General features: G+C 47.3%; 4 protein-coding genes across 7 annotated transcripts; 1 reads left to right on the forward strand and 3 right to left on the reverse strand.

Moving 5' to 3' along the window:
• Positions 1 to 1,570: 1,570 nt before the first annotated feature.
• Positions 1,571 to 4,960, reverse strand: LOC9655956 (UDP-glucuronate 5'-epimerase). The gene is made up of 6 exons (XM_024679056.1): positions 4,898 to 4,960; positions 3,729 to 4,563; positions 2,447 to 2,499; positions 2,108 to 2,203; positions 1,873 to 1,932; positions 1,571 to 1,642 (listed from the first exon to the last, which is right to left on the reverse strand). The coding sequence occupies exons 1-6, from the start codon at positions 4,958 to 4,960 to the stop codon at positions 1,571 to 1,573; spliced, it is 1,179 nt and encodes a 392-aa protein (XP_024534824.1).
• Positions 4,961 to 5,309: 349 nt separating this feature from the next.
• On the forward strand, positions 5,310 to 6,710 carry LOC9656691. Of its 4 annotated transcripts, none has more exons than XM_024678875.1 (3): positions 5,310 to 6,385; positions 6,446 to 6,494; positions 6,573 to 6,710. In XM_024678875.1, exon 1 carries the CDS (start codon positions 5,686 to 5,688, stop codon positions 6,283 to 6,285), a length of 600 nt encoding a protein of 199 aa, XP_024534643.1. In that variant the 5' UTR covers positions 5,310 to 5,685; the 3' UTR covers positions 6,286 to 6,385; positions 6,446 to 6,494; positions 6,573 to 6,710. The 4 variants fall into 4 exon arrangements, with proteins under 4 accessions (XP_024534643.1, XP_024534642.1, XP_024534641.1 ...); XM_024678874.1 differs by having other exon boundaries at positions 6,592 to 6,710; XM_024678873.1 differs by having other exon boundaries at positions 6,446 to 6,710.
• Positions 6,711 to 6,768: 58 nt separating this feature from the next.
• LOC9655957 (cytochrome P450 71A1) lies at positions 6,769 to 9,486 on the reverse strand. Its single transcript, XM_002974053.2, has 4 exons — positions 9,356 to 9,486; positions 8,874 to 9,058; positions 7,797 to 8,710; positions 6,769 to 7,731 (listed from the first exon to the last, which is right to left on the reverse strand). Exons 1-4 carry the CDS (start codon positions 9,484 to 9,486, stop codon positions 7,105 to 7,107), a joined length of 1,857 nt encoding a protein of 618 aa, XP_002974099.2. The 3' UTR covers positions 6,769 to 7,104.
• A 15,378-nt stretch (positions 9,487 to 24,864) lies between these two features.
• Positions 24,865 to 26,681, reverse strand: LOC9656692 (AP2-like ethylene-responsive transcription factor At1g79700). The gene is made up of 7 exons (XM_024679057.1): positions 26,149 to 26,681; positions 25,840 to 25,902; positions 25,711 to 25,795; positions 25,448 to 25,650; positions 25,284 to 25,304; positions 25,034 to 25,121; positions 24,865 to 24,927 (listed from the first exon to the last, which is right to left on the reverse strand). The coding sequence occupies exons 1-7, from the start codon at positions 26,679 to 26,681 to the stop codon at positions 24,865 to 24,867; spliced, it is 1,056 nt and encodes a 351-aa protein (XP_024534825.1).
• Positions 26,682 to 27,177: the final 496 nt, after the last annotated feature.

Below are 27,177 nucleotides of genomic sequence, written 5' to 3' on the forward strand. Positions count from 1 at the left end.
GGCATGCTGTAAGAAACCCATCGTGTGCCTAACAGTATAGGTTCAAGAGCTAACAAAAAATATGAATTGATAAAGTCATAAGAGCTTACCAAAGAAACAGTAATTCAGGATGTAGAGGTGGATGGTTCCAAACACTTCGATGGAGCTTTCTTCAGTAGGGCTGTGGTTTGCTACAAGTGACTGGAAATGTAGCTGCTCCAAGAGACTGGAAATGTGGAGCTGCTACAAGTGACTAAAAATGTAGAGCTGCTACAAGCGACTAGAAATGTAGAGCTGCTACAAGCGACTAAAAATGTAGAGCTGCTACAAGCGACTGGAAATGTGGAGCTCTGATTTGCAACAAGCAACTAGAATTATATCCTCCTTAAGAAACCATCTCCGCTTGGCAGACAAAGTGATGGTTGAGAACACACAATCTGTATGATTGTACGGCATTAACAGCTACCTCTAAAAAAGAGTCGCTAAACCACCTTCAGTGTATCATCTGGACAATGCCCAAGATGCCACGGCCTGGCAGTCTTGTTTTCTCCTCCCGTTGGTGGGTGAGTGAGGGTTTTTCAACTTGGAGTCCTTGGCTAGCCTTGCACATCCCCCAAACTTAAACATCACTTCACTTAGTTAGCTTAGGTTGTAAGGGATAAGATCCTAATATTGGTATTGTAAGGATTCTATCCTTTACACTTTAAGTCAATTGGCTAAAGGGGAATTGTAGGGCTTTTTCTTTATTCTATTATTTTGACCTAATGCATAACAATCTTCCCTTCATCCAGGAATGATAGTCCATCATCGCACTTGGAGTCTTTGTCCAGCCTCACACATCCCCCAAGTTTAAACATCATCTCACTCAATTGGTTTAGGGTGTAAAGGATAAGATCCTAACATTGGTATTGGAGAATAAAAAAAAAGGCTCTGCAATCTAATGTTAAAATCCTATCAATTGGCTAAAAGAGTGATCAAAGCCCTTTTTTTATTCTATTATCCTAACCTGATGCATAATAATCTTTCCTTTGTCAGAGAATGATTATCCACAATCATATTTAAGCCACCCTCTAATCACTATAAGCCTTCTATTAAGGTTTACCAAATTTTGGTTCTCCCTTTAGATTCATTATATTGAATATTTCTTTAAAATATTCTTGCCTCATTTGTCAACCACGAGAATCAAATTGAAGATCCTATCCCTTGCACCCTAAGTTAATTAATTAAAGGGGTGATCATTTGATTGTAGGGCTTTTTCTTTATGTTATTATCCTAGCTTGGTGGACCATTGATTCATTAAGAGTGTTCTTTAAGACCACTAGAGAAAAACTGAAATTCATTATCAATGAATTTCAAATGAAATATTTGTGAGAAACTCACTTATAATTAATTTTAAATTTATAACCTAGACTGTCACTCAATTACAAGCGTTAGAATTGTTGCTAGGATAGTGCTGATCTCAGCTGGAGCTGGATTGGCTGCTAGAGCTGGATCACTGCGTTCTCATGGCTGCACTGTTGCATTGCTGGATGGAGCTGGATCGCTGCTTGCTTGTGGCTGCACCGCTGACTTGCTACGCTGCTTGCTCGAGCTAGATCACTACACCGCTGCATTGCTGGATGGGCTGCTCACTGAATGTGTCCCTGGAAATTAGTGAGCTACTCTACGCGTACTCCATGTCAAATGCCAAAGCACCTAGCGAAATGAATTTGCAGCATTGGTATTGTTGTTGTTTCCTCTCGCTGGACGAGCCTCCAAAGTAGATTATTCTATGATTTTAAAGGAGTGCCTGTTGTCGATCAAGTTGGTTTCACTAGTTGCTGCACATACGCCTGGACACCACTTCAAAGATTTAGAACTCACTGACAATTATTTTTTCTATAGAAAACACACCTTTCTCGTTAGCCAGCACTTGTTAGCTGCTTCTCGGTTTTGCGTGAGCCTCCTCAGCGGCTGCAAAACAGAACACTGTTCCAGCATGCTTAGAAAGCTCTACCTTGGAATCTGCTGTCATGAACAGTGGAAACTATAGCTGATTTTCAGGCTTTGAAACAAAAGTAAAAAATTAGCACACTTCCAAGAGAAAGAAAAAAATTCCTTGCAAAGAAACTCAAGGAGGATTGGATACCTTTGGAGAAGGCTCAACGTCTATGGAGTCGTCTGTAGGTGGACTAGTGTCAGCCATGCCCCAGTTTGTGTTAGCGTGGATGCAAGCTCCAAGTTCCTATCGGATGCAACCTTTTGATGCGCGTAGTAAATATCAGTTTTGTAATTGGCTGTGGATCAGACAAACCAAGCAAAGCAAGCGTGGCGAAAAGATGGAGAAGAAAAAGAGATCCAAGAGCACAAAATGTACCTCTGCCGCTGCCTATCACTCACGGTTCTGGAGAATCAAGAGAAGCAAGATCAACACAGAATCGCAGAGAACACTCGCAAGTAAAACAGAAACTTACACTGGGATGTTTACGCGGAAGTGTACGAATTGATCACCATTAGCGTGTCGTTGCATGACTTTGATACCTGTGGAAGACAGAGGATTGAAACTAAACTCTCAAATCGTCACAAGTATCAGACCAGGTTGAGTACTAGGCTTGACCTCGCAAAACCACATGTCCTTGAAAAGTATAGCCTACCTTTAACACGCATGATCGTTGGCATTTCAATGGTTCCACCCAGAACAGCCTTGAAAAAATTTCAAGTTATTCCATCAAAGAATGAGCAAGAAAAACAGAGAAGTGAGACATCGCAATCGACAGCATGCAACCCTCCATTTTACTACACAGGGAGCACACTCAAGGATCTCAGCCAAGAAAACGAAAAAGAAAGAAAAGTTCTACTACATTTCTTGTAGATATGAGAATGGAAGACCAGAGCTGCGGCATACATAAGAAACCCCCTCCAATCCACGCGATTGCTCCAATCTGCTGCTAGAATGCAATAAAGATTTTTACCGATTAGCAATCCCTCGATCCACTAGTTTGATGATATATAGTTTTACTTTGTAAATTAGGGTTATAAGTTTATAACATTGCCATATATCATAAATATTCCACTCCATGTCAGAGGCTAGGATAATTATAGAATCTTCTCGTATTTGGAGATTTGCTGGGATGAACAATTCCCAAGTGCTTGACTAAGATGTTGGCCAGGATCTCACATGAGCATAGTTCATCTGAATAAGGCTTTTTTCTCATCTGTGTGTGCATATGAAAACTTTGAAACACTTCAATAAGGAGAGAAAATGAAACACCAATGCTTCATGAGAATAGTTCACCTAAATAAGGCTCTATAAGCTAAGCTTCTAGCTTCTATAAGCTCCTAGAAAAGTTCTAATGCAATGAGACTAGATTTAACACAGAGACTGGAAAGACCTAGGCAAGAACAGCATTGTTGACATTGAAAAAATTGGAAAGATCATAGTCACTTTGTCAGTCTAGAGCTTGCTCTTTTCCGAAAAGCAACAAAAGGAAGAGCAACAAAAGGACAATTCTTTGGGATGCTAAAGTAGTTTGTGTCAAATGACACAATGTTCTCAAATCTCTCAAAGGGGAGCTACCATACGAAGCCAAGGAAATTTGGTTAAAATTCACTTCTTAGATTACGTCTGAATAAACTTAGATTAGGACCATTGTAAAAAAACTTAATATTTAATATAAGTTTAATTTAGATTGCAAACAGTGGAAAAGAAAAATTTCATACATTTTCAACCATTTTATGCTCCTGAAACCATTTTATAAATGAATTCATACCTTTCTCAAATGAAATGTAAGATTTAAGAAGCAATAGATTTGTAGGAGGCTCATATGCAATCTCATAAGGGCCTGGATTCTCATCCTCAATTTCAACAATCCAAGCTTTAAGATTTGTAAGCGTTTCTACAACCTTAATCACTCCTTTAAATGGAATAGGTGGCCATGGTGTCCCAATATCATATAAATTCACTTGTCCCATGCTGTGACTTGATAGAATACTATTGATCATCACAGTTACTGCATCATCAATGTATATATAGTTTTGTCGCCCTTTCCTTTGCTCCCATAATGGAACATCAGTCTTATGCAATATCTGATCAACAAACTTGTAATAGGGAAAATCTGGACGACCATAGCTCCCATAAACTGTACTAAACCTCCATTCCACAACTGGAAATGGTAGCTTTGGTGCCAAAGATTCAACTAACTTCTCCGCAGAACGGCTTGAAGGGATGTAAAAGCGATTGGGGCTTGCAAAAAAGAAACATTGCATGGATGGAACACTGCATGCCGCATCAAGCAGTGACTTCATAGTTCTCTCATTGTCCTCCAAATTCCAACTATGCTCTTGCTGTGTAAAATCCACCACAATGTTTGGCTTCTTACTCCTTATCACGGCCATGGCCAACTCTGGATCTGTAGCACTTCCATAAACCACTTCAATACCCTTACTCTCAAGAAGAAGGGTCCTCTCTGAACGCTCCACATCCAAGCCCGTCACCAGAAATCGTAGATTGGGATGCTTGTGTGCCTCCAATCCCAAAGCAAGCTGGCTACCAAGAAACCCACTTGCACCCACAATCAAAACCCGATATTCTTTTTGCTTTCTCATCTGGAAGATCAGCCAACCAAGTAAAACAAGGACAAAGACACAAAGCAACACTGTGTTGGGAGACATAATTTTAAACCCTAATGAAACAAAAGGACTAAATAGTTACTAAAATGGACAAACTTGGAGAGGAATAGAAAACCTAAAAGACCTTCATTTTTACTGATTTTGTGCGACTAGAATGCTGGACTTCGATCTTTTCTGATTTCTTTTCCACATATTATTTATGATTGATGGAGGCCAGATCAATGGAAGAAAGCTGGTGGATCCGGACAGCACAAAGGTTTAGTGTAGCGGGTTCTATGAAACGTGGCTAGCTAATCGATGAGGACCAGACTTGAAGCTCTTCGTAGCCACACTGAGCTCCCGCAAAAGGCCGGCACCGGGTTTTATACGACATAACTTACATTGAAGCTGCATTTCCCAGGAAGCTTTCCAAGCTATCATGGTGTAGTGTAAAATTCTTTAATTTCACAGATGTGATAACTTGGTAGTCTGCTAAAACAAAAATAGAATGCGCTGTTTGATGCCATACCATGGACAGATTTTTCTTTGTTATGCCCTAACTCCGGTCTTCATGGGTCCTTGGAAATAGTTGTTGTTGTGTTGGTTTTACAGTTCTCCGATTGATTCTGGCTGTCACAAAACCGTTGGTGACATGCAATGGGGGATTTACCGCTTCTTGCGATCATAACTCCACAATTGAAATCAAAGTGTTTAAACCAATTTCGAAAGCTATTAGGGCTTAGGAGCAGAACGATGGCCACGAGAATCCGTGGCAACGGCAATGCGCGGATTGGAAGCGGCGATGCCAGCGATAGCGATCAATCGTCTTTCTCGCCCGGCAGCGGTCTACCCACACACCCCAAGGCAGCCAGGTATCAAGTTCATCAGGACGAGCCTCTATTGCCTGGCTGTGGTTGCGCTGCTCATAGCCATGCTTTCGATCACACTCCAGGAGAGGGGAGAAGAAGAGAAGCCGTTTAGAGTGCTCGTAATTGGGGCGAGCGGTTTCTTGGGCTACAAATTGTCCCTCGGCTTGTTGGCCAACACTCGCCAAAGATAGAGGTGGTGGGAATCGATGCCGAGCGCAACGAGCGAGCACAGCTGCTGGAGAGGGCTGGAATGCACATCCTGTCTAAGTGGGCTCTCGCCACCAGCGGTGTGAAGCTCGCACGGCCCCATGCTATCGTGGACTTCACTCAGCAGGAGCATCCTTGGTGCCTTCCACTCAACCAGCTTACTCTCGGGACCATTCTTGACGCCGCAACTGCGGATAGGTCTGTGAGGTCAGTGTTCTTCGCTAGCCCGAACCGGTTCTACATTCCTTCTTCTCGATCCGGTGAGGTACTTGCTGCAGCCAAGTCTGTCCTGTTACCGTTTTCTGTGGTGGAGTGGCGATTTAGTACAGTCTACGGAGAGTTTGGACGAACCGATTACCCGTATTACAAATTCGTGGAGGATATCACCAGTGGCCAAGACGTCCAGCTGTGGCAGCAACGCAAAGGAAGGCAGAACTACATTTACATCGACGATGCAGTGGCGGTTATGATCAAGATGATTCTCGACTTCACACATGTCGTTGGTGCTGTTACCGTCGTGGACATCGGCACTCCAACGCCAGCTTTATCGTTCAAGGACGTAATTCGAGTGGTGACCAAAATCTCGGGGAAGAAGCAAAACTCGTCGAGGTTGAGGATGCAAATCCACCGCCGTGGGAGGTAGAGTATGTACCTCCTTCACACCTCTACGCACTTGGAAAGTTCACTTCTTTCCAGTCTGGAATGGCGCGTTTCATCGACTGGTACGAGCAGAAGAAGAGTATGTAAGTGTCTCTTGCTTGTCCATTCACTAACGTAATCCAGTACATTCTTGTCTGTGACAGGATCGCTAGGAACGAAGTCAATGACCATACGTAGCTGATGACTAAACAAGTAAGTTTTGTTCTTGAGCATCTCCTGCCATTGCAGGAATAGAATCGAGCCTGAAGGCTTACTTGCCCCTTTGACAAGCTCTTCGTCGTCTGTGTAGTTCGTGAGCATGATGTCTGTGAAGTCTTCCAGTTGGCTTGCAAACTCGTGGCTTTGTGCTCATCAACTATTGCTTGGAAGATATTGTCCTTCTTTGCGGCCAGCCTTGACTGTCCAGTCGATTGTTGTTGATAGTTGTTTTGTCGTGGAGGTGGTCTTCACGATCAGCCTCTGATCAGCCTCCGGCAAGAAGTCTGCCATGTGGAAGAGAGCAACGTCAACGATGCCGGCAACGATCTCTTTGAACTCTCGCAATCGCCAGTCCTGAGAAACACCAAGATATGTGTGATGATGTTGAAGATGTAGATCGATACGAGCTTCCTCATGTCCACGACGAGCTCTCGCGGGCCTGCACCGAGGAACGCGAGAGAAGCCTGGGTCTTCAAGAAGTGAGTATATAAGCGCAGTCGTGAATCAAGTTTTGATTTTTATTGTCTTTCTCGTTTCAAGTTGAAGTGGTAACTTTTTATTTCATGTAGATGGCACATATGAAGGCTCGCAAAGTCACAGGCGACTAGTATGCATCTTTGGAGAGTTTTGGAGTAGCAACAGCCTTGAGCAGTGGGGTCTCTGGCCAGAGAAGAGAGCAAAAGCCTTCATCGATCGTGAGATCCTTGACAGCTCTCGGGATTTCTGCGCTCCAGTCGAACGCATGGATCAAGCTCGAGACCGCGAACTGAGCCGTCTTGAGACCCATCGTCATGGCCGGGCACGACCTCCGCCCAGATCCAAATGGAAGAAGCTCGAAATCCTGGCCCCGGACGTCCACGGCCGTCCCGGCGAATCTCTCCGGGAGAAACTCGAGTGGATTCTCCCAGTAGCTTGGGTCCATCCCGATTGCGTAAGCGTTGACAAAGAGGGTGGTGCCTTTGGGTACGTCATAGCCACCAACTTTGCATGCCTGTGTGGACATGTGAGGGACGAGCAGCGGGGCTGGAGGGTGTCGCCGGAGCGTCTCCTTGACGATGCATTGGAGGTATGGGAGCTTCTCCAGATCGGATTCCTCCACTCGTCGGTGCAAACCCACGACTGCCTCGAGTTCTTGCTGGGCCTTCTCCAATATTCTTGGGTGGCGGATCGTCTCCGTGACAGCCCACTCGATCGTCGCGGAGGTGGTGTGGGTGCCACCATTGAGCATCTCCTGCGATTGCGAGAATGGAATCGATTCGTCCAGTAGAGAGAGAAGAGGGGACTTCCATGGCTTACTTGCACCATTGCTTTGACAAGCTCTTCGTCGTCTGCGTAGTTCGTGAGCATGATGTGTGTGAAGTCTTCCACCGCGTTGGCCTGCAAACGCGCGGCTTTGTGCTCGTCAACTATTCTCTGGAAGAACTTGTCCATCTTCGCGGCCAGCCTCTTGAGCTGTGGGACTGTCCAGTCGATCCATCGCAGTCTCTTGGGCACAAAGTCCGCGATGTGGAACTGCAGAGTGACGTCAACGATGCCGACAACTATCTCTTTAAACTCTCTCGACTCTTTGCAATCGCCGGTCCCGAGAAACCTCTTGCTCATCAGGATCTGTGTGATGATGTTGAAGATGAAGATGGAGACGAGCTTCCTCACGTCCACGACGCCGTTGTCCGAGCTCTCGCGAGCCACTGCGGACAACAAAAGCGAGACCTCGGCGGCCCTCACGCTCGCAAACGAAGCCATGCGCTTGCTTGTGAAGAGCTGGAGCGTGCACAGCTTCCTCATGTTCCTCCAGTGCTCGCCGTATGGGGCGATCCCCACGATCCGGAAGTTGTAGCCCAGATGCTCTCCAGCAACCATGTAGGGCCTGGAAGCAAACGCCACGTCTTGCGTGTGGAGAACCTCCCTCGCCATCTCCGCGCTCGACACGACGATCGCACGGGTCCATCCCAGCCTCAAGAAGAGGATCGGTCCCAGCTTGTTGGAGAGCCTCTGGAGAGTGATGTGGGCGTCCTTCCCAGCGAGATGAGCCAAGTGTCCGATGAGCGGAATCCCCAATGGAGACGGGGGCAGCCGAAGCTTTGGGCGAACGCTCAACTTCCAGAGAAAGATCGCGATGGCAATGGCGATGGTACTCAAGACGTAAACCCCCATTTGCGCGGGAGGGAGCTCTAGGATTCGAGAGGCTGGCTCTGGCCTTTCGAGCGGAGCTGTGGGGTATAAGTGATGCATGGAACCCAAGCAACGTCATCCCTTGCCGGCACAGAAGTTATCAACTTGAAACACTCCTCATGAACGTTCAAATTGGAATTTTTTGACATTCCAAAACTGTAGGATATCCTTACAAAAATTGTGGCGAAGTTTCAACTTCACCTGAGAAGAATCGCCAATAGATGCCGGCGGCCTCCACGAGACAGAGCCAAGAAGGTGGCGCCCAACGATGGCCACTCCCATCATCACCAGCTCTGCGAGGGCCAGTAAGATTGGAACTGCCGTCTGGAAGATTGTGCGTCCACCATGCCCAGAAGCCTGGCCGCTGGAGAGAGAAAAAATGCTGTCTGCCAAGAACAAAAAACAAGAGACAACCTTTAGCTAGCTGTCTGCCAAGAACAAAAAACAAGAGACAAGAGCGATGAGGGCGGCCTGATGTTTCACTTGAGTGATCAATTAGACCACGACTGCCAGAGCAAGCAACCCCGCTTGGAACACCAAAGCAGTCAATCCCGCCTACAATGCACGAAAGATTCAAACAAGCGTTTTGCAAAATCAATGGAGAGCTTACTTTCAAGAGCACCCCGAGTTTCTCGACGTCCTGCTGAGCGAAGAGAGAGGGCCGAGGGAATCGTAAAGCTTACCTTGCCGCATCAGAAAAGGACAGCGTCTTCCATGAGCCAGAGCCTTTAGATCTCTCCAAAATGAAATTGCACATTGGAACCAACGAGAAACTTGGCCAAGTGATAGAGCTGGACCGACTCGTTGGTGGCATTCCATCGAAAAGTCCACTCAAACATGTAAATCAATAGGAAGAACAAGAGAACTCATACATACAATTTGTTTTAAAGCCTACTTAAAAGGTAAGACAAGTAAAAAAACAAGTTTGTTTCCTTGGTTTATTCAAGAAGTTCTTGAGCATTCACAAAAGTTTCCTTGAGCAGCAGCGAGAAAAGAGCAAAGGACGAGACCTTTGTCGTGGATCTCTTAAGCACGGCAGTGTGGAGGGCGCCCGTGCCGCCTTCAATTCGATCGTCTATTCTCGTGGAATCTGCTGCTGGGGGCGTATCCCGCAACGGCATTCTACCATACAATTAGGCAATCTTGAATTGGCGTGAAATCTATTCGATTGCGTCCTGGACAGGAATGTGATTTCCTGGACACCGATATGATCTATAAGACTATATACAACTCTTTAAGCTGTATGTACAAAGGAGCAATCCTTTGCTCCCTTCTCTGGTGAAGTGACCTTTGGTTTTTTTCTTTTGGAAAATACGCAAGTCAAACTCATAAATAGTATGGAAATGCATCAGCCCAAGCGATGCTAGAAAGTCCTTGACTCAATCTTGTCCAGAGATGTAGTGTCGTGGAATGCGATGATCGCAGGATATACATCACAAAGATGCTAGATCATTTGCTTATTTGGATTTGTATGCCACCTCATGACTATAAATTAAAGATTGTTTTAGTATCTATAATAATAAGAATGAAGGGCCCAAACCCCTGCAGCTGTCCGATCCTGGACCTAGGGCAGCCTCAGAAGCCATGGTTCTTGGGAAAGGGAGGCCACCCTAGGCCCAGGCCACGGCCAGTGGCCATAGTTAGCGGAATATTGGCTCAATGTTGTGGTGGCCAATGGGTGGGATGCATGTGTGGCCAGGGAGGGAAGAGGGTGTGGTGACAAGTGTTACACCATGCACTCCTAGGGCTCCATAGTTGCTCTCCTTGGATGTAGTTGTGTGGGCATTCCCATGAGAGTCTGTGTGTCTGTAAGCTCCTAGAGGAGGTGCTCACGGGGATAACAGGGGTGAGTAGAATGGTAGTTGTGCACACAATCCAAGCTCCTTTCGGGATAAACTCGCTTGCATGTGGTGCATGAGCAGCACCACAGGCAGGGCTGGTGAGGGAGTGCACCAGAAATGAAGAGTGCTCAAATCCTGGAGCTGACTGGCACCATGGCAGTGGGTGTGGGTGATGCAAGGTCTGTGAGTGACCTGTGTGTGTGATCTGAAGGCATCAAAGGAGTTCTTTGAGCTGTCAAAGTAAGGGAAGCTAAAGAAGCTGAAGTATGCTGCTAGTGATCCTCCAGCATCTGCTTGAAGAGCCTGAGAGCCGAGGCTACGTCTCCCTGGTGGCAGTAGCCAGCGATGATCACGTTCCAAGTCACAGCATTGCATCCCACGCTGGCTGCCAAGTCAAAAACTTCAAGAGCTTCTGCCATGCAGCCGCACTGTCTGTAGAAGCCCAGCAGAGAATTCATGACGACCACCTTGACTTCCATCTCAGCATGATGGATCTGCTGGTGGATGGCCCTTCCGGTCTCCAGAGCTGTGGAGCTCCTGCAGGCCCGGAGCGTAGCAGTGTAAGTTGGAGCATCGGGTACCATGACTTGGACTTGCTGTATCCACGAGAAGAGATCTAATGCAGCTAGTGCTTGCTCCGCCTGGACGTATCTGAGCATCAGCATTGTCCACGAGACAACTTTGTGCCTCTCCATCCGGTTGAAGACTCTCCACGAGTCCACCTCTTTGTAAACCACCTAGCATTTACTGGGCAAGTACTCATACTCTCAATAAGATCAGAAAAAGTAAGAATACTATTTTTAGTATGATTTATATATTCCACCCACTATCCCTATTATACATTTGGAACCCAACTATAATACTGAAGAGAATGATAAAAATAAGAAATGTGAGGGCCAAGTGTATGCTGCATATTAATATTAGCGTAGTGGGATTTTGGTAGCCGTTAGATTGATTTTAATCCGGACCACTCACTCCTGTATATAAATTAGGGTTTTTGGGCTATTGATATACATATTTTCTATATTCCCTTTCCATATTCCAAACACTCACATTGGTAGAGTTGAAAGGCACCTTTGATTGTCCTTGAAAGGTGCTTGGATTTGGGATTTTAGTTTAGATTTAACTTTTGCATCATCTAAATCTAACTTTTTTATATCCTTCCTTTTGTTCTTTCCTTTCAAAATTTTGGTTTAGATTTAGTTTTTTGCATTGTCTAGATCTACCATTTCCTTTTAGCTTTTTTCTCTTCTTTTGCTCTTTCTTTTTCGTTCATCTTCATGGAAGAACAACAATCTCCTTCTTTGACTTTGGAGTAGCAGTTGGTACAATTGCTTGATGCTATGCATTTGCAATTGAACAACCAAACTCAATTGATGGTGGCGTTCACGACACGTGGTACCACTCCTGCTCTTGGTGCCAATCCTCGCGTTCGGCCGGAGTTCTTTCGCGGGAATCCTGGGGATGATGTGTACCATTGGTTTAATCACTTCACAGTGATTGCCACATATCATTCTTGGGACAATGCTCGCCATTTGCGTGAGTTTCCCACGTGTCTCTAAGGGACAGTGTTGTAGTGGTACAATGGTTTGAGTGCAGCCACTCGTGGGGATTGGAGTGTTCTCCCGGACATCTTCAAACGCACCTTCGGACATGCCGATGACTGTGATGATGCCTTCCAACAATTGTATCATCTTCGCCAAAGGCCATCTGAGTCGGTGATGCAATTTGGTGTTCGTTTCCGAAGTCTTTTGCTTCATGCGAAGCCAAATATGTCAGAGTGGATCAAGCTAGAAATGTTGTGGCCAGCACTTTGTCAAGATCTGGTCGGACTTGTCCATGCACTTGCTCCCGCCACCCTTGACGATGCTCTTCACTTGGCACAACATTATGAGACGTCACCTCTTCCACTTCTTGCTGCACGTCTTTCAGCTCCACTTCTTTTGGGTGATGGTTCTGTTCCAATGGAGGTTGATGCTGCTATTGCTTGAGTCCAAGGATAAAGTCGAGGACGTAGTCGTGGTCGTGATGTTTGCTGTTGGGCGTGTGATGAAGTTGGTCATACTTATCAGCGTTGTCGGCGGTTTCCGGATTGGCGACCTCCATTTCCTAGGTGGAGACCTTGGTGTCAGCAACGTCCCGTTGGTGCTGCTGCAATGGATGGTTTGGACACCAAGATACATCTAGGAAACAAGGAGTCGTGCGAGTAACGGAAGGACCTTGCGCGAATAAGTCAGTGACCCCTCCATCTTTCTTTCGGGAGTATCATCAAGGGGTTCACTCGGCACCGGTTCATCCAGTGTTTACTTTCCAATCTCATTTTTATAACAAGAGGTCTCCTATTATTCTCTCCGTGTTGGTTGATACAGGTTTGAGTTTATCTTCTATTGCTCGACCTGTTGCCACACATTGCCGTTTACACTTGCGTCGTGCAGTGGAACCAATTTTCATTCTTTATGGCAACGGCCGTACGCATGCATGTGCACGGGATGAGGTGGACCTGGTTGTGCGTGTGGGCGATCTCGAGCTTGAGTTGCAGTCATTGCGGGTGGTGCCGAGTCAAACTTTTGACCTCATTCTTAGTATAGATTAGTTGCAACGCAATCATACCAAGTGTGATTTTGAGGCTTCTCCCCCTTGTCTCATACTTTCTTATGTTACATCCATTCCTCTCACTTCTGTACCTCTTTGTCCCTCTTCTTCTACCTCTGCTTCCATTACTTTTATTCCCCCACTATTTCCTCCTATATTTCCATCATGTTTTGTTCTTCCCTTTTCCAATCCCTTTGACAATCTTTGTGTTGCAGGGGTGGACCGGCTCATGAAGGAGTATTCTGATCTCTTTGAATTTGACCTATTGTTTGGGGCCAAGATTGCCACACGTCATCCAATTCCAACCGAGGATGCTCGTCCAATCAAGGTTCCCGTTCGTCATCGGTCACCCAAGAAGATCAAGATTTTATGTGCAAATGTCAAAGAGATGTTGGAGAAGGGTGTTATTCGGAAGTCACAGAGTCCTTGGGCATGTGAACCTCATCTTGTGACAAAGCCTGATGGGAGTATTCATTTCTGCATCGACTATCGTCCGTTAAACGAAGTGACGATCCCAGATGTGTACCCTCTTCCTCATATTGCTGATCTCTTGGATCGTCTGGGGCGAAATCGTTGGTTCACCAAGCTAGATCTTGCTTCTGGGTACTGGAAAGTATCGATGGCCAAAGAAAATATTCCTAAGACTGTTTTTCGTACACCATTTAATTTGTACAAGTTCTTGGTGATGCCATTTGGTTTGAACAATGCTCTAGCAATTTTCCAGCGGATGATGGACGAGGTTTTTTGCGATATGTCAGAGGTGACTGCTAACTTCATTGATGATGTCTTGATCCACTCGGAGGGGACATGGGAGTAACATGTTCGTGATTGTGAGACACAAAATCCCTAGGCCCCAAAGTGGAGCCGGAAGGGCGCCACATGGTAGTGGCCGAAGCGAGAGCCAAACGAGCGTAACACGTTTGGACCAAAAGCTCCGACTTGAAAAGTCAAAAGCGGGAGTGGAACTCCCAACGAAGTGCTCGAGGAACGAGCACAAAGCGAGCAAAAGGCGAGGCTCCAAAAAGGGACCCAAAAGGACCAACACATGACACGTGGGAGTGTCCGAGATGGACTCGAGTTGGAGTCCGAAGTGGAGTCCGAGATGGACCCGAGTTGGAGTCCGAAGTGGAGTCCGAGATGGACCCGAGTTGGAGTCCGAAGTGGAGTCCGAGACGGACCCGAGATGGAGTCCGAGATGGAGTCCGAAGTGGAGTCCGAGGTGGACCCGAGATGGACCCGAGTTGGAGTCCGAAGTGGAGTCCGAGATGGACCCGAGATGGAGTCCGAGATGGAGTCCGAGATGGAGTCCGAGGTGGACCCGAGATGGACCCGAAATGGAGTCCGAGATGGAGTCCGAGATGGACCCGAGATGGAGTCCGAGATGGAGTCCGAGATGGACCCGAGATGGACCCGAGATGGAGTCCGAGATGGAGTCCGAGATGGAGTCCGAAGTCGAGACCGAGACCGGGACCGAGACCGAGACCGAGACCGAGATCGGGACCGAGACCGAGACCGAGGCCGAGGCCGAGACCGAGCCCGAGCCCGAGCCCGAATCCGAGTCCGAATCCGAGTCCGAGTCCGAGTCCGAGTCCGAGTCCGGAGCCTGAGAGGGTGAAAGCCCAAAGCGTTCGTCTCCCAGACCCTGGGGGGTTTGGTGAGCTCCAAAAGTATAGTAGGGGGAGGACTGCAGTGGAGCCAGTTTGGCCAGGAAAGGCCAGTTTGGCCCAGGAAGGCCGGACCCAATGTTGGGTGATGAGCTGCCCACTGGGAAGTCCAAGACTAGAGTGAACACAGACCGACAAGCAGGGTAGCTTGGTGAAGTGTTCAAGAGCCGGCTCTAGTTCCCCCGGGAGATCGACTGGCCGATGCTCCCAGTCCAAGTGTGGGTGGCACTACCTACTTGGATACCTGGTGTGGCTCAACGGAACCCGCTCTAAGCCCATGGCTAGAGCACCCAAGGGCAGAAGGCGAGGAGAGTACCCAGGTGGCTCGCGTAAGGCCACGGTGTTCCGAAATGTTGTCCCAAAGGCCCAGACTGTGGAAAGGAAGAGGAGCAGTCCTCTGGGGTAGTGACCAAGGACACAGTCGTGTGGTGAGGAAGTCCCAGAGGACCGTGGGACTTAGTGGTCGGGCCTGTGGGTCTCGATCCAGTGGCAGTGTTGGCAAACACGGCCAGGGGCAGAAAGGGTCTTAGTGGGGACTGACAGAGGGATATTGGGGAAGGCTATTCCCCTTGTCGGTGGGCATCCTAAGGATGCTAAGGAGTGGATCTGAGATGACCACTCACGGATGGTTTGCCTAGTCTTGGAGAGCCAAGACGGTGATGCAAGTGGTATTGGACTACCAGTGTGGCCAAGGTGATTGGGCATGGCCTTAGCGTAACGGGCTGCTATGTCGGTGGTACCTTTGAGTGTCGGTCATGGGATCGAACATGTGGTGCACTTGGACCAAGTGCAAATGTTGAGTGGCATGGATGCCATTCTCGGGGCTAGCAAGTCCCAAGTCCTGGATTGGACTTATGGAGGTTGTGAATGAGACTCCTCCAAGTGGTCAGAGGTGTGGTTAAGTGACTAAAGTAGAATGGAAAATTTAGTCGCTTACAATTTGGTATCGGAGCTGTTCCTTAGTCCGACTTTTATTGGTGCTCAAGTATATCACCACTGGTGTTGGCAACGGAAGGTCCGAGAAGTGGGCCTATCCTTGAGGAGTAGCAGGTCGGGAAGATATGGCTCTCCATTACAGTTCATGTGTGAACTTGTAGACAAGGTGGTGGATAGAAAAGGGCCAATAATGGAACGACTTTGGGATCTTGGGAACAGTATATGGTTTTCCTCAAAGAGTTGAGGATGTGATCCAGATGAGCATTTGACTTAGCAAACTGGCTAATGTAGTTGTGGTAAACAACTATAGTTGGGATCACGGGAAAGATAAAGACTCCAAAGCAATAAAGGAGTCACAAGATTTTCCTCATATAGTTGAGGTTGGTGCTCATGAATGTGAGACCAGAAGTAATGACCGTGGGAGGTCAAATACGGAAGAGGACTCAAGTCCTTGAAAAGGTAGCCGGGGCTACCTCTAATAAATGCTGGAACAACCCAAGGAGTTGGGGGTGTATTAAGTGGATGAGTTGGTGTTCTCATCACATGGACAAGTAGTCCTAAGGGGCAAAGGTTGCCCCTTGAGAACAAAATCAAGTGTCGGAGTAACATTTGTGAAAATAGTCCTTTTGAGTAGGACAGGAATGCAAGAAGTGTATTCCAGTGAGCTAGTGCCTCACAAGTAGGACCTTACGGGTCTGTGGATTAACCAAGTCCAAAACTGCTGGATGACTCAAGTAGAGTCAACGGATGGTCCTAAAAGGACTGATGGAAGCATTTGGACTGAGGTGTGTTGTACCCCACAAAGGATGGGGGGGGATCATAGGATCCAAGGATGAGAACAGAGGGTATCTCATCGATGGCAAAATGTGCCATGCTAAAGTTATGGGAAAGGTGTTCCCAGAAGAAAACAACTTTGACATAAAGTTGTGTGTGACCTCTATGGTGCAGTGCTAACGGATGGTTGGCATGAGAAAGAGCGGTGTTGGTCTTGGCAAAGACTTAGACACGAAGGGGAAATGTCATAGAGGTAGGCTCGTGGAGCCGATGGTGTGGAGACACCAAATGTGCTAAGGTGTGATACCTTGAGGCTATGTTGGTGGGTTCATGAGAACCCCTTGCCAAAGGAATCCCAATGGAAATGGGAATAGCATAGCCTAAGCTGCAGAGCATGCAGTTGGAGTGTGGTGACCCAGATAATGATGGAGGTGTGAAAGCACCAAGCAATGAGTTGTAGTACTTGACAACTACAAGGCAACTAAGCAAGAGGTGCAAAATAACTGGTTAAACGGGTAGAAGGTAGCTACCCAAAACTTCTTAATAGCATAGGGAAGTTGGATATACTCTTACGGGGGATAAATTGCTTGTGTTGCGATATAGTAAGTCAATGTCATAAAAGGAAATACTCATTGTCAAGAAAGCCATCATTGGGACACTCGAACACTCTAAAACACCAGAAGGTGGTGTTTGATGTCGCGAGGGCAATGGATAAAGCCCAAGGGACTAAGTCCCTAGCGAATGATGGATAGAAGGTGCTATCCAAATGTCCAAGGTTGCGGAGACAGGACAGGACTGTCTACCCGAGTTGGACAAAACCAAAAATGGAATTTTGGCAAGGCTAGTGATGGGCATGTAAAGGCCCATAAGCAACAATGTAATCCCAGTGTGTGGGATTATAAGGTGAGTATACCCGGATTGAGGAACCACTCCCTAGGCTATTGGGTAGGTTCATCCCTAAGAATACTTGCTAAAGCATGATAGAAAGTGCAAAGCTATCCTCCTGGTCTGGAGGAGAATGACCAAAGGAAAGGTGTGAAGCCAAAAAGCAAGAAGTAAGGGGATAGAACCGAACCGTAGGAATCAAAGGGCATAACCAAGGTTGGTTATGCCAGTTGGGAGTGGAGAATCAAGTGGGGGCTCGAGGGTGTTGCCGCTAGCAACCGTGATGCCATGGAGAGTCTAAAATATGGAATTGTCCATGTTAGACTATATGGCAATTTGGAAGGCTTGCAAAAAGGGAGGCCTTAGCAAGCTGAGGGACAGAGTTCCTTCAAGGTTCCCAAAGACGATTCTAGGTAGCTTAGTACCTAGAAAGGCCAAGTGTAAATGGTTCATGGAACGCGCGAAATCAGAGTGGCGCAGCAGAAGCGTGGTCTTGAAGCTTGCCATGAGGCAAGGCTATCAAGGTTAGGGAAGTAGTTCCCGAGTGTTCAAGGAGAGGGCTTTGAACGAAAGTCGATGGTCAAGGACTTTCACGCTTATGCAGGAACCATGTTACAGTGGTCGGAGGACTTGCCAAGCGAGATTGGCACGTCGGGGGAACAAATACCCTAGTTGAAGGTGATAACTTCAAAAAGGGTGGGCCATGGGGCCGAGCATGGAGGAGTCCATGCATGATCACAGACATGTCAAGTGAGAGGACTCGGCAGTGTGGAGGAACTAGGTTCCTAAGCTGTGATCTGTAGCGCGCTTTAAAAATAAGTTGGTGCACCGGCGTGGGGAGTCACGCCAGGCATCTTGTGTGATGCCGTCCGTAGATGCATATACGGAGGTTGGGTTCGAGTCCCGACCCTCTAGTGCTTGGGTTCGAGTCCCAAATCACTAGGGCGTGGTGATGGTTTGGAATATGAGGACACTCATATTTCGGTGGTCATGGACTCTCAGTGGGGAGATTGGTTTGGGCACACCGCCAAGCGAGGGATGCCTCGGAGTCGTGATGCACGGTTAGATTGCTTAGTGTGAAAGCTCGGCATATCTAACTTGAACGCTTTGGTGCGTGTGGCACCAAGGACGTGGTGAGTGAGATGGGGACACCTAATCTCAGTTGTTATGGACCCTTGGCCGGAAGGGCTGGCTTGGGCGCACCGCCAAGTGTGGGGGATGCCCCCGGGGTCGTAGTTAACAAATTAAAGGTCTGGAAGACCTAGTACCTATTGGCAAACCTGTTAAAGTGCCGAGGTGAGATCACTAGGTGATCTTGTGGCTAAATAAGGACAAGGTCCTTGTTTGGGTTAAGGAATAAGGTTCCTAGTTCAAAGTGTTGATTTGAACTATTGATGATGGTGTGGCTTGGTCAAGGTGACCAAGTGGGAAAAGCACCCTAGGGAAATGAGCTATGTCATTGCGATGGCATAGTGTGTCCAAGGAAAGTAGTCTCTAAAGAGACCCATGGGAGGGTCACAAAGTTGGGCCGTGGATAGAGCCCACAGCAGAAGATGCTAAAGAGACTTACTAGGGGCGAACACCCTAGTCTTGGCAAAGCAGAGCCTTTGCTAAGGAATCACAAGAATACCTCAAGGAGGGAGGTAGAGATTCAATGTTGCTTGGTGCAACAATCAACGGATAGGAGCAAAAGATGAGTGGCCAAGATAGGGCCGTGGAATCCCTTGGAAGGAATCCAAGTGACAAAGTTAGGCGAGGAACACTAATGTGTTGGATGCTAACAAATTCCAGAAAAGGAAGTGTGTTTCCAAGGATGAATTCCGAAATGCTCCGATTTGGCGAAAGTGGAAGCTTCAAGGGAGGGAGCGGTAAGGTAGCCAAATGATAGGGCCATGAACAGCCCTAGCACAAAGTATGATAACTAGAACTTTGGCACGAAATAGAAGAGAGGATGATGGTGCCCTCGAGTAGAGAACTTCCTAGGATGGGAAGTGGAGTTGCACAAAAGGTGCAAGGCAAGGTGTCAGAGACACCTAGGAAATTGACTCCAAGAAGTCAAAATTCAAAGTTCCAAAGTGCAAAGGTTATATCGATGGAAATTGAGACTACTCGAGAAGGAGTAGTGGGATTGACTTAGAGAAGGGTCTCTAACAGGTTTAGCGAGAACTAAACCAATAAAAGGAGAGAACCACTATATGTGGTCCAATCAGTCTCTAAGTTGGAAAGACTACCCTCCTTAGAGGATATGCAAAAAGCATGGTGAGCCTTCAATGTCCAACCATTGACGAATATGGAGAAGGCATGGTGAGCCTTCAATGTCACACCATTTGACAAATATTGGCTACGCGCCAAGGATGGAAATGGTAACACATGCGGGTGTTACTTTATAAAATGGTTCACCGTTCGATGAGGACATCGAACTTCGTCTATGGGTGGTGGGGTTGTGAGACACAAAATCCCTAGGCCCCAAAGTGGAGCCGGAAGGGCGCCACATGGTAGTGGCCGAAGCGAGAGCCAAACGAGCGTAACACGTTTGGACCAAAAGCTCCGACTTGAAAAGTCAAAAGCGGGAGTGGAACTCCCAACGAAGTGCTCGAGGAACGAGCACGAAGCGAGCAAAAGGCGAAGCTCCAAAAAGGGACCCAAAAGGACCAACACATGACACGTGGGAGTGTCCGAGATGGACTCGAGTTGGAGTCCGAAGTGGAGTCCGAGATGGACCCGAGTTGGAGTCCGAAGTGGAGTCCGAGATGGACCCGAGTTGGAGTCCGAAGTGGAGTCCGAGACGGACCCGAGATGGAGTCCGAAATGGAGTCCGAAGTGGAGTCCGAGGTGGACCCGAGATGGACCCGAGTTGGAGTCCGAAGTGGAGTCCGAGATGGACCCGAGATGGAGTCCGAGGTGGACCTGAGATGGACCCGAAATGGAGTCCGAGATGGAGTCCGAGATGGACCCGAGATGGAGTCCGAGATGGAGTCCGAGATGGACCCGAGATGGACCCGAGATGGAGTCCGAGATGGAGTCCGAGATGGAGTCCGAAGTCGAGACCGAGACCGGGACCGAGACCGAGACCGAGACCGAGATCGGGACCGAGACCGAGACCGAGGCCGAGGCCGAGACCGAGCCCGAGCCCGAGCCCGAGTCCGAGTCCGAATCCGAGTCCGAGTCCGAGTCCGAGTCCGAGTCCGGAGCCTGAGAGGGTGAAAGCCCAAAGCGTTCGTCTCCCAGACCCTGGGGGGTTTGGTGAGCTCCAAAAGTATAGTAGGGGGAGGACTGCAGTGGAGCCAGTTTGGCCAGGAAAGGCCAGTTTGGCCCAGGAAGGCCGGACCCAGTGTTGGGTGATGAGCTGCCCACTGGGAAGTCCAAGACTAGAGTGAACACAGACCGACAAGCAGGGTAGCTTGGTGAAGTGTTCAAGAGCCGGCTCTAGTTCCCCCGGGAGATCGACTGGCCGATGCTCCCAGTCCAAGTGTGGGTGGCACTACCTACTTGGATACCTGGTGTGGCTCAACGGAACCCGCTCTAAGCCCATGGCTAGAGCACCCAAGGGCAGAAGGCGAGGAGAGTACCCAGGTGGCTCGCGTAAGGCCACGGTGTTCCGAAATGTTGTCCCAAAGGCCCAGACTGTGGAAAGGAAGAGGAGCAGTCCTCTGGGGTAGTGACCAAGGACACAGTCGTGTGGTGAGGAAGTCCCAGAGGACCGTGGGACTTAGTGGTCGGGCCTGTGGGTCTCGATCCAGTGGCAGTGTTGGCAAACACGGCCAGGGGCAGAAAGGGTCTTAGTGGGGACTGACAGAGGGATATTGGGGAAGGCTATTCCCCTTGTCGGTGGGCATCCTAAGGATGCTAAGGAGTGGATCTGAGATGACCACTCACGGATGGTTTGCCTAGTCTTGGAGAGCCAAGACGGTGATGCAAGTGGTATTGGACTACCAGTGTGGCCAAGGTGATTGGGCATGGCCTTAGCGTAACGGGCTGCTATGTCGGTGGTACCTTTGAGTGTCGGTCATGGGATCGGACATGTGGTGCACTTGGACCAAGTGCAAATGTTGAGTGGCATGGATGCCATTCTCGGGGCTAGCAAGTCCCAAGTCCTGGATTGGACTTATGGAGGTTGTGAATGAGACTCCTCCAAGTGGTCAGAGGTGTGGTTAAGTGACTAAAGTAGAATGGAAAATTTAGTCGCTTACAGTGATGTTTGTAAAGTGTTGGATCGGCTACGTGATGTTAGTTTAAATCTGAAGCGGTCGAAGTGCGTGTTTGGATCCAAGGATACAACTTATCATGTGTACCATATTTCTCATGAGGGTTTGCAAGTTGATCCTGACAAACTTGTGGCTATTCTAAAGTTCCCTACTTCGAAGTGTGTGAATGATGTATAGCGCTTCTTGGGCAAGGTGTAGTATCTCGGTCGTTTTGTGGATCATCTTTCTAATCGCACTGCACCGTTGCAAACGTTGTTGAAGTCATCAACATCATCTTTCATCTGGTCTCTGGATTGTGAGCGGGAGTTCGGGGATCTCAAAGAGCTATTGACAACTCCTCTAGTTTTAGCATATCCTGACTACACTTGATCTTTTATTTTGTGCGTGGATGTTTCTAACATTGGTCTTGGAGGTGCGTTGATGTAGAGAGCTTGAGTGTGCCTGGTCAGCACCATCCCATTATGTATATAAGCCATACATTACAACCAGCGGAAATGAACTACTCCACGACAGAGGAGTGTTTAGCAGCAATTTGGGGTTTCGAAAAACTTCATACATATTTACATGGTTCTCGGATGTTACTTGAAGGTGATCATGCTGCTGTTACTTCATTATTGAAGCGGAAGAACCTGGTTGGTCGTACTACTTGATGGGCTTTGAAGCTTCAAATATATGATTTTGATGTTGTTCATCGCCTAGGGAGTTCTTTAGCTGATGTTGATGCCTTTTCTTGAGCTCCTCTTCCTTCTTTATTCTCTTCTCATATTTCTGACGAGTCTGTTGTTCTAGCCTTTGTGGATTTTCTAGACAAGGATTCTGTGCCGTTGGCGGTTGCTGTACTTGACGTTTAGTGTCCACAAAGCACAAAGCAAGATCTACCTTCTCTTGATGAGGTTCGTGAGGCTCAAAAGATTGAGCTGTGGATTCGAAGGCTTCAAGATGGGTTTGAGAATTTTGCATCACTTGCTGATGACTTACCTTTCCGGCATTTACATTCTCAATATCGCCTTGAAGACGGCCTTTTTTATTTTGTGGGGACAGATCCTGATGATCATTTACAGCTGGTGGTGCCTTCTATCTTTGTTCTGCGGTTTCTCCATGCCTACCATGATTCTTCTATTCTAGGTGGGTATATGGGACATCGTCGTGTAATCGAGAAGCTGCACAGGTCTTTCTATTGGCCGGAGATGCGACGTGATATTATCCAGTATGTGCGTAGCTGCGTTTGGTGCCAAGCTCGTAATACTCCCCCTTGAGTTATGGAAGGATGGTTAAAGTCAATTGCAGTTTTCCGTCCGTTTGAGTTAGTGACGTTTAATCTTATGGGACCTTTTCCACGGTTGATTGTTGGTAATGAGTATGTTATTATTGCTTCTAACTATTTGACTCGTTGGGTGGAAGTTGGTGCTCTTATTAGCGCCTTTGCAACTGCTATTGGATATTTCCTCCTCAATCGAATGGTGTTCCAGCATTCTTGTCCCGAGCGGATCCTTTCGAATAATGGTCTCGCATTTATGGCTGAGGCATTTCATGTTTTGATGTCTCGGTTGGGGATACGCCACACTTTCACGAGTGCTTATCATTCACAATCAGACGGTCTGGTGGAATGGCTCGTTCGGACATTCAAGGGGATGATTGCGAAGTATGTAAACTTTCAGCATTCGAATTGGGATGGTTATTTATTGTCTCTTCGGTATGCATATGTCACAAAGGTGCAAAATTCTGTTGGTGCTTCACCATATAAACTCTTATATGGTCATGATTTAATATTACCAATGGAGTTGGGTTTACCTTTGCGATTACCACAAGCTATGGATGCTAGGTTGTGGGATTAGTATTTGACGAGCATTCTTCCACTTGTCCGAATGGAGTCTGCCAAACACTTAGGCCGCGTACAAGTGGGATAACAACGGCAGTAAAACTCCCATCATCGTCCACATGCAGAGTACAAAGTGAATGATTTGGTGTTAGTCTATTTTCCCTATCTTATGGTACATGGTTTATCTAAGGGGCTCCTTACGCAGTGGAAAGGACCGTATCGGTGTTGCGGCAAGTTGGACCACAAATTTATGAGGTTCGGTATGACGTCCAACAGACAGATCTTCCAAAGATTGTGCATGTGCAACGGTTGAAACGCTTTATACAAAGGGATCAGGAGTAGTTAATACCACCTACAAATCCGCCAATGCCTCCTCTTGACATTCCTCCAAATCTCAGCCCATCTACAAGAGAACCTTGATGGTCTTCCATTATTCTGAGAGGAGGGGATGATGTGAGGGCCAAGTGTATGGCTACGATGTTGTATACTAATATTAGCGTAGTGGGATTTTGGTAGCCGTTAGATTAGTTTCAATCCGAACCACTCACTCTTGTATATAAGCTAGGGTTAACATAATGAGAAAAACCTAAACCAGCTTATAAATTATATTTGTTAATTACAAAATTATAGTCTTTAAAATACCCATCTACTAATTAAAATTTAAGGTTACTAATTTAAATTTAGTCATCAAACATTTAGAGCTGGGTGTGATTAGGCGTGACACAGAGTGCCATAGAAAGAGCAAGGAGTGGGCGTGGCAAGGGGGTAACCACATAAGAGAAGGGGGTGTTGCATTATACATTTCTCTTGAGTCCATCACCTGACGATCTCCTCGTGGGCATAGCACTCACTCTTTAGTTTCATGCAGTTGAACGGCATCACCACCGATGCTGTGACGCTTGCCTGGGTACTCTCGGGGTGAAACACAGGTGGGATTACTTCGTGTCTAGTGAGGAGCGGCCAACTTTCAAGCACTATGTGGTGATCTTGGATATGCTCGGCTCAAGTATGCCGTTCCAGCCAGACTTGGTGTTGTGGAGGACGCTGCTCAGTGCGAATCATAACAATCCCCACGTTAGAAAACGAGCAGCCGATTGCAGCCCAGCGATCCTACTAGTTTTCCTGTCCCACATCTACTCGGCCCGGGGAGGCCGAGAAGTTGAGGCACGAAAGTTTAGGATTCATAGAGACAACTCGCAAGGGAGCTTCGTGATCTTGTCGCTGGCTTTGAAGTCCACGCGGGTATAGAACCCCAGGAAACGATGTCTCTTTCTGGCATGGAATCAAGTAGCAATAGAGCATTTGTAGCGGGAACAGGATTGATCGATCCATGAGATCTTGTTATTTGGAGTATGAAAAAATTAATTTGACTGGATTTATTTATGGATTTTGGCCTGCAAATTCGACTCGTCACCCACAGCGTTCATTCCTCTGATATGGTTGGTGCTTCCTCTGTATCGTGTGGCATTCCTTCGTTTACCACATCATTCCTCTTCTCCTCAGCTCTTTAAGCTGTATGTACTTTGAGCTTTCTTTTATCTGCCCGTGCAGAATTCCGTATGTTGGAAATGAACTCTTCCCTGCTCAAAGTGATCCACTGTAACATCGTCTTAGTTTCTCAATCAGGACATGCAAAAAAAATCACCTGTGGCATCTCATCAGTGTAGTCTTCATATGTGAAGTTGAGTGCTTTAGCCTTGCCGAAGAATCTAATAACTGCTTGGTCGTAGGTCCTATCACAACGAAGTTAGATTCTGGTAGTAAAATAGTAACTAGCGAGTGAGGTTTACCTTGCTCCCTCCTCTTGTGTCCCATATGCCCCTGGAAATGCAAAACAAAAACAAAACAAACAATAAAAAACCAAATATTATAGCTCAGCTCCTGAAAAGACTCACCAGTCGAATCGCGAGTCCAGCCTGCACCAAAGATGAAAACAGTGTTAGAATGGTGATGGTCAAAAGCTTGGGTGCTGGCTGTGATCTCTTCAAGTTGATCATGGCAATACATCCAGGTAGCTAGATGGTATCTCAAGAGGTTTAGAGGGATGAGCTCTACTCACGTTATGGAGGCCGCCCATTCTTGACATTTTGACTTTTTGAGACGATATACTCCGCGATAGTTTGATGCTCGAGGCCGAGTCTCCCTCGTGCGTGGAAAGCCAGCGTCACCTCCAAGAAGGTCGGGTGTAAACCAGATCAACGACTTGCCGCGACTCATTTGACGTAGCATGGTGATGAATTCCTTGTCGGGCAGATTGATCCACTGCAGAGAAAATCCAAGTGTTTAGATCTTGCCAAAGTAGAAACGGTAATATGATCATACCTGGGGGATCTCGTGCACGTAATCCGAGTAGGGAAAGTTTGGGCAGTTTTGGCCACGGAACTTGATGTAAGCTCGGTCATAAATCCTGCGAGTGAACATCTTTAAGAAGAAGGAGAAAAACAAATTAACCTGGCTCCGGCTTCCTCATTGCTGCATGAACCAACGTATATTTGCTTGCCTTTACTCGTACCCCTGATCACCACGATAAATTAAAAATCAGCGTGATTGTTGAAGATCTTTCATTTGAAAAAAAAATTGTAAGGAAGAACATACTCACCAAATATGCGTCTCCCAACGCTCGATTCTCTTGTAGTACGCCAACGTAACGGGACGACTTTTTAGCGTATCTCCTCGCGCACGTCGGCGTCTTCCTCTTCTTTCTCGTTTCTTCTTTCTTGGATGGTCGAGCAGCGATCTCCCTCTTCGCACAACTTTTACCTTTTGATCTTTGAGCTCGAGCTGCAAGACGAAGTCTTGATCGTAGAAGTTGCGGCCCGAGTGACCATGGAGGTGGCTTTCTTTTTCTCGGCGATCATCGGATGATGATCTTGACCACCCACCATCGCTGGTGATGGCGGTGCTAGACGACGTCGCTTTGTTCTTGGCGCCAACGACCCTGCTGAAGCTACCGGGGGCAATGTGAATGCGGCCGCAGGATCATCACAATCATCAAGGGAAGGAGCTGCTGGATCATGGGCAGCAGGAGAGAATATAGAGGTGACGGCCATACCCTTGCGCGCTGAACGCCTGCGCCGCGTGTCCTTGATGTTGGGATCTTCATCCGGGGCCGCGAAATCTCCTGGAGCAAGCTGGAATCCACTCGCAAGTACCTCCACGGCGAGTAACTCATTCGACGAGGACTCGGTACGAAGTACATGGGCCGGCGGGCGGCGGCGATTGGGTTGCGGTGGCGCCGCAATACCAGGTGCCCGTGCTGCCGTGGACGATCGAGCAGGATTGGAGCGAGGCATGACCGAGCAAAGTTATTGCCAGCTCCATAAGTCACATTAATCTTGCAAATCCTATCTTGTCTAAATACCTGTATTCCTCCCAATCAGCTGCAAAATCGTCACACTGCTCTTCTGAGAATGATGTAGAGAGTAATGCTTTCTCTTGCAACTCTGATTTGCCCCATGTGAATCTACTTCCCGTATCCACTACTACTAAGAGCTTCGTAGTATCACCTTTGTAACTGCTGAATGTTATGAAGAGTTGGGGTACGCTCTCAAGAGTAAAGTCGAGGTTGATAGCAAATGCGGCAAGCAACATAGATGCAAACAGGGCTGCAAGACAAGGTTTTAGATCAGTTGAATTGAAGCATCTAGAAAATACCCAGACTTACTGGACTTGTAGGCATGCTGTAAGAAACCCATCGTGTGCCTAACAGTATAGGTTCAATAGCTAACAAAAAATATGGATTGATGAAGTCATAAGAGCTTACCAAGGAAACAGTAATTCAGGATGTAG

The sequence above is a fragment of the Selaginella moellendorffii genome, unplaced genomic scaffold (assembly GCF_000143415.4).
Source record: "Selaginella moellendorffii unplaced genomic scaffold, v1.0 SELMOscaffold_23, whole genome shotgun sequence".
Lineage (NCBI taxonomy): Eukaryota > Viridiplantae > Streptophyta > Lycopodiopsida > Selaginellales > Selaginellaceae > Selaginella > Selaginella moellendorffii.

Excerpts from the sequence above, each read along its gene's own strand:
- LOC9655956 (XM_024679056.1), bottom strand. The coding sequence starts at position 4,960 with ATGTCGTATAAAACCCGGTGCCGGCCTTTTGCGGGAGCTCAGTGTGGC. Across the intron at positions 2,500-3,728 it reads TTACATTTCATTTGAGAAAG|GTATCAAAGTCATGCAACGA; the intron begins GTATGAATTCAT and ends TGTCTTCCACAG. Across the intron at positions 1,643-1,872 it reads AGTGCTGGCTAACGAGAAAG|AGTAGCTCACTAATTTCCAG; the intron begins GTGTGTTTTCTA and ends GAGTACGCGTAG.
- LOC9656691 (XM_024678873.1), top strand. The coding sequence starts at position 5,686 with ATGCACATCCTGTCTAAGTGGGCTCTCGCCACCAGCGGTGTGAAGCTC.
- LOC9655957 (XM_002974053.2), bottom strand. The coding sequence starts at position 9,486 with ATGCCACCAACGAGTCGGTCCAGCTCTATCACTTGGCCAAGTTTCTCG. Across the intron at positions 9,059-9,355 it reads TCCTTTTCTGATGCGGCAAG|ACAGCATTTTTTCTCTCTCC; the intron begins GTAAGCTTTACG and ends TGTTCTTGGCAG. Across the intron at positions 7,732-7,796 it reads TTGTCAAAGCAATGGTGCAA|GAGATGCTCAATGGTGGCAC; the intron begins GTAAGCCATGGA and ends TCGCAATCGCAG.
- LOC9656692 (XM_024679057.1), bottom strand. The coding sequence starts at position 26,681 with ATGCCTCGCTCCAATCCTGCTCGATCGTCCACGGCAGCACGGGCACCT. Across the intron at positions 25,903-26,148 it reads TCGAGCTCAAAGATCAAAAG|GGGTACGAGTAAAGGCAAGC; the intron begins GTAAAAGTTGTG and ends CGTGGTGATCAG. Across the intron at positions 25,122-25,283 it reads CTGGACTCGCGATTCGACTG|GACCTACGACCAAGCAGTTA; the intron begins GTGAGTCTTTTC and ends TCGTTGTGATAG.